This window comes from Callithrix jacchus, chromosome 9, assembly GCF_049354715.1.
Source record: "Callithrix jacchus isolate 240 chromosome 9, calJac240_pri, whole genome shotgun sequence".
In the NCBI taxonomy this organism is placed as follows: Eukaryota; Metazoa; Chordata; class Mammalia; order Primates; family Cebidae; genus Callithrix; species Callithrix jacchus.
In genome coordinates this window covers 18,082,385-18,092,902 of record NC_133510.1, presented here as the reverse complement: position 1 = coordinate 18,092,902, position 10,518 = coordinate 18,082,385, and the positions used below count along the sequence as shown (strand labels likewise).

At 58.7% G+C, this 10,518-nt stretch overlaps 1 protein-coding gene and 1 pseudogene across 2 annotated transcripts; one reads left to right on the top strand and one right to left on the bottom strand.

Annotated features, from left to right (window-relative positions):
* The first annotated feature begins 95 nt into the window (after nucleotides 1–95).
* On the top strand, nucleotides 96–5,288 carry LOC100895573 (unconventional myosin-XV pseudogene; annotated as a pseudogene). The gene is made up of 2 exons (XR_013522427.1): nucleotides 96–3,392; nucleotides 4,813–5,288. The product of XR_013522427.1 is annotated as an unconventional myosin-XV pseudogene (transcript).
* A 1,884-nt stretch (nucleotides 5,289–7,172) lies between these two features.
* Nucleotides 7,173–10,503, bottom strand: LOC144577856 (unconventional myosin-XV-like). The gene is made up of 3 exons (XM_078338589.1): nucleotides 10,330–10,503; nucleotides 8,203–8,285; nucleotides 7,173–7,570 (listed from the first exon to the last, which is right to left on the bottom strand). The coding sequence occupies exons 2-3, from the start codon at nucleotides 8,256–8,258 to the stop codon at nucleotides 7,363–7,365; spliced, it is 264 nt and encodes an 87-aa protein (XP_078194715.1). The 5' UTR covers nucleotides 8,259–8,285; nucleotides 10,330–10,503; the 3' UTR covers nucleotides 7,173–7,362.
* Between the last annotated feature and the right edge of the window lie 15 nt (nucleotides 10,504–10,518).

Here is a 10,518-nt window from a genome sequence, read left to right as displayed (position 1 = left end):
GCTCAAGTCCAGGTCGAAACTCATGACGCAGATGCACATGGGCAAGAAGGAGCGGGCAACGAAGGGCAAGAAGCCGTCCTTCATGGTGATCCGCTTCCCCGGCCGCCAGTGGCTACCGCCGCCTGCAGCCGTGCGCCCGGTCACTCAGCAAGGCGTCCACCGCCATCAACTGGCTCACAAAGAAGTTCCTCATCAAGCAGGCCGAGGAGTTGGGCAGCGAGCAGGCCTCGATGGATACCTGGCTGCAGAGCTCGGGCTCCCGCGTGGGCTCCCGCAAGCTGCCCTTCCCGTCGGGTGCCGAGATCCTGCGGCCTGGGGCCGGCTCCGGAGGTTCCCCCGCAGCCGCAGCGTCTAGGCGTTTGCGAGCCCCTGGGCTTCCGGCCTTTCAAGGACGAGGCTCCGTTCCATCACTCAGGCTCCCGCAAGTGGCTGTAGGGGCTCGAGGGCTTCCAGGACCTGAGTGAGTATTATGACTGCCTCCGCGCCTGCTACGACCTGCAGTCGCTCCACCGCTATGAGGAGCAGGAGCCCTACGTGGCGGGCCTCGGCCCCTACAGCCCGGCCTGGCCACCCTACGGTGACCACTACTGTGGCTACCCGCCCGAGGACCCCTACGACTACTACCACCCGGACTATTACGGTGGCCCCTTTGATCCGGGGCACACCTATGGCTACAGCCACGACTACGACGATTTCGAACCCCCGTATGCGCCCCCATCGGGGTACTAGTCTCCTTACAGCTACCACGATGAGTACGAGGGCGAGGCGCACCCACAGGGCTACTACCTGGATCCCTACGCGCCCTGCCCGCCCTATGACCTCCCGTACCACACTCGCTACGACGTATTTTACTTTAATCCCTACGGGGTCCCCTACACCGTCCCCTATGCAGAAGGTGTCTATGGCGGTGGGGACGAGGCCATCTACCCCCCTCAGGTGCCCTATTGTTACCCGGAGGAGTCGGCCTCGACCCTTCTGTACCCCTGGGTACCACCGCCCATCCCGTCGCCCCACAACCTGTATGCCCAACCCATGGATGGCATTGCCGAGCTGGAGGAGCCCGAGGACGCGGGCGGGGAGCTTCAGGGCACCTCCTTCCGCCTGCGCAGCGCCGCCTTCTTCGAGCAGCAAGGCACGGACGAGCCCGCCAGGTCCAAGCTGTGTCTCATCCGCAAGTTCCGCCTCTTCCCGCGGCCCCAGGTGAAGCTGTTTGGGAAGGAGAAGCCGGAGGTGCCCCTGCCACTCTCTCTAGACACTCCGCTGCCCGTGGGAGATGCAGACCAAGAGGAAGATGAGGAAGAGCTGCCCCCAGTGCCCGCCGTGCCCTATGGCCACCCTTTCTGGGGCTTCCTCACGCCACGCCAGCGCAACCTCCAGCGTGCAAAGCTGTCGGTCTTCAGCGTCCTCAGCGTCCACCGAGGCCTGGGCTTCGGCCCCGAGTTGACCGCCCCGCGCCTCGGCCGCCACCTCGCTGGCGCGGTTCCTCAAGAAGAGGCAGTCGGAGAAGAAGCCCATCCCGCGGCTCAGGGGCAGCCGGAAGGCCCAGGCCGGCGACCCCGCGGTCAGGGAGGCGGCCTACAGACGCTTCGGCTGCAAGCTGGCTGTCATGGACCCGGAGCGGCCCAGCACACGTATTGTGCTGATGAGAGCCCAGCCGCGCGCTCCCAGCGGCAACGACACGCGCCGCCCGCCGGTCACCGCGCCCACGCCCTCGTCCAGGACCCTCTCCCACTGGAGCTCCCACTCCCGGGCCCCCGCCCGCGCCGCCCCTCTCCCCGGTGCTCTCCCGCCTGCCCCGGCCGGCCTCGTCCTAAGGCTCCCTCCGCAGCCACCTGCCGCCCTGGGCCGCCCCAGCGCTTGTGCCCCCTCCGCCGCAGGCCAGCTGGTGGGCGTTCCTGGAGCCCCCTGCCGTGAGCCCGGAAGTACCCCCTCCCCGACCTACTGGCCTTCCCCGGGCCCCAGTGCTCCTTCTGAGGCTCCTACCGGCAAGGGGCGGCCTTCGGCTTCCGGGTGGCCTCCACAGGGGCGTCGCGGGGGCGTGGTCCCCGCTGGCCTCGCCCCAGCCCTCGCTGAGGAGCCTGCCGGGCCCGGCTACGGCTCGCCCTTGGCACCTCCGTCGCCTCAGCTGTCCATGCACGCGGGTCCCTACCAGCTGCCCTTCCCGCCCCCGGCCCGCCGCCCCCACTCGCTGCGGGAGCCCCCAGCCCCACGCCGAGCCTCCGGGCGCCTGGGCCCACCCGGCTCGCTCAGGTCGCCCTCACCGCCGCTACTGCTAGGCCACAGCCAGCGGCGCCGCTCCCTCAACCTGCCCTCGGGCCTCCCGCACGCATGGGGGCGCCTCAGCGAGCCGCCCACTGGAGCTGTGAAGCTGCGACTGCGCCGGCCCTTCCACCAACCGCCGGGGCCGGGGCCTGGCAGGCGCCCCTGGAGCAACGGGAGAGCCCGGGAGAATCCAAGAACTCAGAGACGCCCTGGACCGTGCCCCCGCTGGCCCCCAACGCCCACCATCCCCCTTGCCCGGAGGTGCAGGCATCCGCGAGGCTTTTCCAGACCACCCCCTGTGCTGGAAAACCCCTTTCTCCAGCATGTGAGCCCTGTGCCGTCCCCCACTCTCCAGCTGATGGACTCAGCTGCTGATATGACCAGGGTCTTCCTGGACAGACACCATGACCCAGGGCCTGGACAGCTCACCAAATCTGCTGGCCCAAGTCCTGAGAAGCCTGAAGAAGAGACCACCCTGGGGAACCCCAGCTGCCAGCAGAGACCAAGCCTCCAACCCCAACACCTCCCAAGAAGTCCTCCCAAAGCAAGACACTAAGGCCCAGCCTCTCATACCCACTGGCTGAGTGTGACCAGACCAGGGCCACATGGCCATCATGGCACCACTGCGGGACACTGCCCCAAGCCCCAGGCCCCTTGGTGCCCATCAGTGCCCCAGAGCCTTTGCCCAAGGGGGGTGAGCACCGCCAGGCAGGCCCTGGGCATTTTGCTGTGGTCATGCCTCGTGTGCAGAAGCTGAGCTTGCAATCCTGATCAAGTCTAAATCTCTCAGGTTCCAGAAGAATACAGGGAAGCCCAGAGTCAGGAGTACTTTGCCCAAAGTCGCTCAGGGTTGTCTGTCTCCATCTCATCAATGATGAGTCAGGCATGGGGGCGGGGGTGGGGCAGGTAGGACTTCTGCCCATCAGCAAATCCTTTTCACCTGCAGCAAAACCTCACTGGGTGGGTTTTTCCACCCAGTCAAGCCGGCTCCCCCTTTCAATGTGACCGTGACCTTCTCAGGACAGTATAATATCTCCTGGCACTCGGAGTATGAAGGCCCTGACTTCATGCTGAAGGGCAAGCTTCAGTATGAGCTGCAGTACAGGAACCGCGGAGACCCCTGGGCTGTGGTGAGGAATGTGGGGATCAGTGCAGCTAAGTGGGTGAAGGGGAGGGGAGAGAAGGGAGTGCAAGGGCATCTGTGTGGGAGAGATGTGTGAGCATCGTCATCCATGGCCAAGAACAGAGAACAAGGGTGCGAGCGCTCCCTTACAGCGGGCCACCCTCCCTCTCCTCACTTCTCCCCAAGGTAGGAGACCTCTGAATAATCTGTCCTCTCCATGCCTGTCCCCTCCACTGTCAGCATTCCAAAGAGACTGTCCCTTCCCCAGGCTTTACCCCAGGTCTAGTGTAGTCACAATAGAAGACATTTCAGGAACGCGGCCATCTGGAAGCTTCCCACTTGCTTAGAATGGCCATAGTTGGAGAGTTCCAGAAGTATCAGTGATTAAGAAGGTCCAGCCTGGTGCGGTGACTCACACCTGTAATCCCAGCACTTTGGGAGGCCAAGGCGGGTGGATTTCGTGAGGTCACGCGTTTGAGACCAGCCTGGACAACATGGTGAAACTGTTTCTACTAGAAGTACAAAAAGTAGCTGGGCATGGTGACATGAACCTGTAATCCCAGCTACTCTGGAGGCTTAGGCAGGAGAATTGCTTCAATCCAGGAGGCAGATGTTGCAGTGAGCTGGGATTGTGCCACTGCACTCTAGCCTGGGCAACAGAGCAAGACTCGATCTCAAAAACAGAAAAAAAAGTCCAGTGTTAGGGGGCCCATTGTTTCAAACATGAAGGCTTTGAGAGGTGTCCTTCCAGCCCACTATTTAGCACAGTCACAAGTGGGACCCTGCTCTAAAAAATAAAAATAGTAATAATGATAGAACCATCACAGATGAAGAGTTCTAGAATTGCCCATCCTTTAGAATGGTCCCAGCTGAAGATGTCCATGAGTACCATACTTTAGAAAGTTCCCAGTGGAAGATTTCCAGAGGTATCTATTGCTAAGATGTCTGTAAAGACTTCTAGAAATGCCCACTGTTGGGAATGTCAGTATGTCAACTCTTGGAATTTTCAACAGTTGAAGACATTCTCAATTGATGTATTGAGACTTATTCCAAGCATCAGTTGAGAATGTCTTCAACTGTTGAAGGATTCCAAAAGTATGCATTGCCTGGGATACTGCCAGACCATTGCCACTCCTGAGATATGCCCAGTCCTGCAGGGAGAGTTCACTGCCAGGACCGTCAATGGGTGAACTGGAGTCAAAGAGAAATCAAACAGAACATCCTATCACAGGCAAGGGCCAGGCAGTGCTGGTGAGTCTGTGCTGCCCAAGCCTGAGTCCAGCTACTCAGGCATAAGCCTGATTCTTGTGGGAAAAGAAGAGATGCACAGCCCCTCTGATGGAGGCTGGGAAAGAGGTGGCTCAGCTGGAGGCAGGGGCTGGCCTGGTTGCACCCTGACCTGGTGCGTCCTTTCCTTGTACTGGCAGAGTCCAAGGAGAAGGCTGATCTCAGTGGACTCAAGAAGTGTCTCCCTCCTCCCCTTGGAGTTCTGCAAAGACTCAAGCTATGAGCTGCAGGTGTGAGCAGGGCCCATGCCTGGCTCCTCCTACCAGGGGACCTGAAGCAAGTGGAGTGACCCGGTCATCTTTCAGACCCAGTCAGAGGGTAGGTGTGAAGCTGGGATGGACACCCCACTCCTGGTACCAAATCTTGTCCTGGTCTAGCCGCCCTAAGCCCTGAGCTTTCTGGCACAGCTCAGAGGTATTCAGTTCTTCATCCCCAGATGTAGCCCTTCAGTGCCATTTCTAGAGCCCCTGCTGACCAGGCTCTGTGCTGGATGCCAGCTGCTGCTGCTTCTGTTAGGCATTTGATACCCCTAATTCTGAAGTGGGAATCAGCCCCATCTTTCAGATGAGATAACTGAGGCTCAGAGAAATAAAGTTACTTGTCTGGGATGAGCAATGAGAACGTAGATTTGAACCACCTCACTTCAAGACACTAGCAGTAGCAGCCTCTCCCACCCCTTTCCACTCTACCCCAGACCCATTTCCCACCATGCTCACCCCACATCTGGTCGAGTTGGTGCCATTTAACCCTTTGCTTCCTTCCCAGAGTTAAAGGAAGGCTCTCTCACCTGCTGCTTCTCCTCCTGTTTGTCATAGTCTTCATTCCTGCCCTGTGCTGAACACCAGCATGGAGGCGAGGCCATGAGAAAGGCAGGGAGGTGGTCGGGCTGGGCTGCTGCCCCTCTATGGTACACCTAGGGTTGGAGAACCTGCCTGTCATCATGACCACAATGACGGTGATGGGATAATAACCAGCTCACAGCCACTGCATGCTGGGCACCGTGCAGGGCACTCACTTCACTCCCATGCCTATGAGATACTGCGTTGCCCTATTTTACAAATGGGAAACGGAGGCATGGAGAGGTCAAGAAATTTGCCCCAAAGTCACACAGTCCGAGGTGGAGAAATTGGAATCCCTGGTCCTTAAAACAGGGACTGTCCATGAAATTTCTTTTAAGCTTTAAGGCCCGAGGGGGCATCAGGGGCCACCAGATGGTTGTGAAGAGGTAGGTGCAATACTCCACACCTCTGAAATGGCCTCTCTCTTGCCCACCCCTGGTTGCAGATAAAGAAGTCGTGACTCAGAAGGGGCAGCATTTGCCCAGCACAGCACAGGCAGCCAAGAATGTAACCTCAATACCCCTTCAGGACCCAAGGGAGACTCGCTGCTCCCAGATGGGAGAACCAAGCCCTTTCACTGCTTCTTCTGGAGCACCCCAACCCCCACCATGAAACAAGAGGATGCTGTGGTGGGCCAACCCAGAGGTGCCAAGCAATCTTCTGAGGTCCCACAGGGTTCTGGCCAGATTCAGGCCTGTTACCTGAAGTCCCGCATTTATCCCCCATGGAAAGACAGCCTGATCACCTGATGATTATGCAATGGTTCTGATTGGGCATCCAGCATTTTGTAAAAAAAAGGTGAGATTTGCAATTGCAGAGAGGTGCCTGGGAGACAGGTTATTAGAGCCAGCCTCTGCCTCTAAGCTCCCAAAGCTCCCAGGATTGGCGGGGATCCGTATCTAGTGCCAAATAGCCAATCTTGCCCCACCCCTCACAGTGCGCAACGTGCCCCAATATGTATCTGTGGCCGTGGCCACCTGGGAGAGACTGTCAGATAAACTGGGCTGCCTTTCCCCATTATCCCTGACTCATGGCTGAGATGCAGCCAAGGTTCAGGCTCCCAGAGCAGGGGAAGAGGGGCCCAAGAGACCCCAGGGCAGGTCTCCCCAGACACTCACAGGGGATTCTTTCCCAGGGCCCACACATTGCACTGCTGCACCTGCTGCAGCCCATAGGTTCTCAACATTTGGTATGGGTTCACCGAACACTGAGGCCTTCCCCGATGTATGCCTGCTGTGCAGACGGTGGCCTCAGCACTATGGCTCCTCACAGCCCTCTGTTCTCCCTTCCCTACATGGGAGCCTGGCTCCCTGTTTCCATCCAGACAGATATCTGGCTACCTGGACTTGACATGGCCACCTAGAGCCCTTTTCCAGCTTGCTGGGCTATCTGCTCTAACAGTGGAATCTCAGGCACTGCACCAGGCTGAGCTGGGAGGAGTCTGGGGTGAGCAAAACCCCACAGCCATCTGACTTCTTTTGTTCATAGTTGGGTCCAGGCTCCTAGTTTTGCTTCCGGTTGATGGAAACCACCTGGGAGTGGGCAGTTGGGGGGCTGAGGGGATCTTTCTGTGGCCAGAGCCCTCTGAGTGTCCCTGTCTTCCACCCTGTGACTGTGGGCCTCTGTTCTGTCATTCTCAGGCTCAATAGGTTCCTCTTCCACCCCTCTGGCTGTCCCCACTCTGGGATCCAGGTCTATGGATTCTAGGACTCTGGAAGTTCTATCTGTCAGGTCCCAGGTGGTGGAAGTGTCACATATTTCTGGATTCCGTCTCCAGCTTTCTGCCTCTGGCATCCACCATTCTAAGACTGTGTTTTAAGACTTCAGATTTTAGTTCCAGGCTCTGACATTCTATGCTGAATTGACAAAACTCAAGAGTTCAAACCAGAGGCCCCAGGGGCTAGGGTCCAAAAAGAAATCTGTGCATCCCACCCGGCCCCAGGAGGCAGCTGCCTTCCTGACCCAGGCCCAGGGCAGGGGAGCCCCAGGCCCTATGTAGATGAGGTTCTGTTCAAATCTAATCTTGAGGTTGGACAGCACGGTGGTTTCCTGGAGGTCTCTGGAAGGGCACAGAAAGAAACGGTCAGTGCCCCCAGGGCTGGTCCTGGTATGGGTCTCCCTCCCCGCCTCAGTGCAGTGCCGTGATCAGATAGGCCTGAGTTCAAGTCCTATTTCTGACACCAACCAGCCAGGAGACCTTGGGCAAATTACTTCACCGCTCTGTGCCTGTTTCTTCAACTGTCTGACAGGTGTGATAATCATTTCTTCATCTGTCTAACAGGTATCATAATCAACAGGTATGATACTCCAGTGGGGGGCTGTGGGACACACATAGTCACAGTGATTGGATAATGATGCTGACCTATACACCCTCATGTTTTGAGCACCTACAATGTGCCAGCCTCCTCACAGCAACCACCCCACTCCCATCTTATGGATGAGAAACTGAGATGCAGAGAAGCAAATTGATTTCTCCAAGGTCCACCAGCTGGTGAGTGGTGGGGCTGGGATTTGAACCAAAGTCCATCTAACTCACAAAGCACACCACGTTTAGTCTTTGTGACACTTCACGACTGAGGCTCTGAAAATGTCCTGGGAGGTGAGAGGCAGGTGTAGGACGAGCTGCTCTGGCTGGGAGGGTGGGAACCCTATGGTGACCTCTTGCTGACCGTGCCGGCCCTGCCCACTCACTCCAGCTGTGTCGTGTCCTCCACACCATCCTCCCTGTGCTGCTCGTGGAACCGCATGGATGGCAGGTTGCGGATGGAGTATATCTGTGAGAGAGAGAGGCTGTGTCTGCAGGTTGCGGGGCAGCCCCCACCCCAGTTGGCACCGGCTCGGTCATACCTGGGGCCCACCACCATTGTTTGGGAGGAAACCCCAAGGTCAGGTGAGTCCTGCAGGTGTGTCCTTGCTACAGAATGCTGTGGCCCCTGGAACCTGCATGCGACCCTCATATATGAGACACATGCATGCCCTCAGTGCCCAAGCAGGCGCTCCCATGAGCTCCCAAGGGTCCTGCCCCGGAGGGTGAGCAAAGGCATGTGCAGGTACATGGGTACACCTGCCAGCTCCCTCCCAACCGCAGCTCTCCCAGCACCAGCAGACCCCACGTGTTGGCTTGTGTGACAACTCGATGGATGCTTGTCTCCTGGTGCATGGGGCCTCCAGGAGGGCAGAGATGGAGACTGTCTCAGCACCACACCCCCATGCTCATGCCGGGGAAAATGTGTGGACGCCTGCATATGGACCCACGCTCAATGGCATTTCTAGCTCATACAACTCCCAGACACACAGGTGTTCTTGTTGGCCTGCGGGCATGCATGCAGGTCCATAAGGCCCATCCGGGGACACACAGTGTGCAGGCACATGCTCTACCTGTCCACTTGGCACATACATCTGGGTGGACAGCTGGGTCCCCCCTACCCTGGAGGTCTGGAGAATGGAAGTCCTGATGCCACCTTTGGGCTGCAAGGTCTCCTCTGTGAACACACGTCTGGGCACATTGGCAGAGGGTGAGCAAACAACCCTGACCCCCCGGGATGCCACATCTGCTCAGATCTCATACACTTGCTTTCGTCATTTGGCTGTGGTTCACACTCACACACACTTGGGCACGCAGGCCTGAGCAGGATCCACATGATTGCAAGCACACACGTGTGCACCCTCAGCCTTTCCAATCCCAGCTGCACCCTGAGCAGGCGAGGAAAGAGGACACCAGGAGGGAGCCCTGCATGCCTATCGCTGGGCTGCTAAGTAGGGCACAGCGAGTATCAATCACCCTTTCGGCCCTGGCCTCTGGCCCACCCATCTGCCCACGTGCTTGCCAGCAGCCGCAGACCCTGAATAATTCAGCCACTCACGTATTCCAGGGTGAGGAGGGCCCAGGTATCCTTGCCCCTCACCCCTAGACACCCTGCGCCCAGCTCCCGCAATGCTGCAGCCCACATGGTATGGGGTACCCACCGCCGGGACCAGGGCCCCCCAGCAGCCAGGCTGCCCCAGTTGCCATTGTTGAGTCCTGCTGGCTGCCCCTCCCACCAGGCACCATCTGCAGAGGCTGAGAAGCACTCCCTGCCCCTGCTTGCCCCGCCCACCCCTGTGCATCCTGGTGGCCATGCCCTTCTGCCAAGGGCCACCCAGCGTCAGGCTCGAGTTCCGCCTTGAGTGTGGCAGCCAGGCGTGCGTACCCCTCAGAAGGGGCTGCCTGCCCTGCACCTGACATGGGGTTCCAGAAGGACTCCTGGCTCAGTTTTCTCTTTGGCAATGAGGAGACTGGAAGGTTGGACCCTGAGCCTCTCACACTAACCAATTCCAGAATCCTGCAGCCCAGGAGACTTCAAAGGGCAGCAAAAACCCTGAGGAAAGAGGAGGTTCTAATTTGGGGGAGGGTTAGTGGGAGGCAGGAGGAACAGCACAGACCTGGGTGTGCAGTGGGACAGGATGGACGTCCTGCAGTTTCACATCTGGCTTGGCCAGAATCTCTGAGGGGAAGTTAGGGGCCTGACTTGTCACCCAGATTGGATCGGGGAGGGCTGCCCAGGGCCTACAGATGAACAAAGATGCTTCCCCAGAGTGACTTGGAAGCAGTTTCCCATGTCTCTGTCCTGTGCCTGCCTGTGCTGGGCATCCCCGTGTTCAATCCTCCAGAGGTCTGGGAGGCCCAGGCTGTTCTTCCCAACTTCTAGACCCAGAGACTGAGGCCCCTGCAGGCAGCAGCTCTCCAAGGTTGCTGCACAGGGCTCCTCAGGCTGTTTCCCTTTCCCTGTTTCCTAGGCCAGAACCCACAAACCCTCCCTGAAATCTGTGCCCCCATACCTTGCTCTGCCAGCTTCGGGGGCTGACTTCCTCCCAGGGCCTGCTGAGGGACAGGCAGGTGGCTCCAGGGCCCAGATGGCAGGACTGAAGGTAGGTGTGGCCAGGGTCCGGAGACTCCAGGCTCTCAGCTTGGGTTCCCGGGCTGGCTGCACTTGAGGCTTCAGGGTTGCAGGCCCAACTCGCTGGAAA

What these genes read in the sequence shown, in the direction of transcription:
- LOC144577856 (XM_078338589.1), bottom strand. Translation starts at nt 8,258, where the DNA reads ATGCGGTTCCACGAGCAGCACAGGGAGGATGGTGTGGAGGACACGACA. An exon ending in GAGGACACGACACAGCTGGA is followed by an intron (nt 7,571 to 8,202) that starts GTGAGTGGGCAG and finishes GTGCCCTTCCAG; the next exon opens with AGACCTCCAGGAAACCACCG.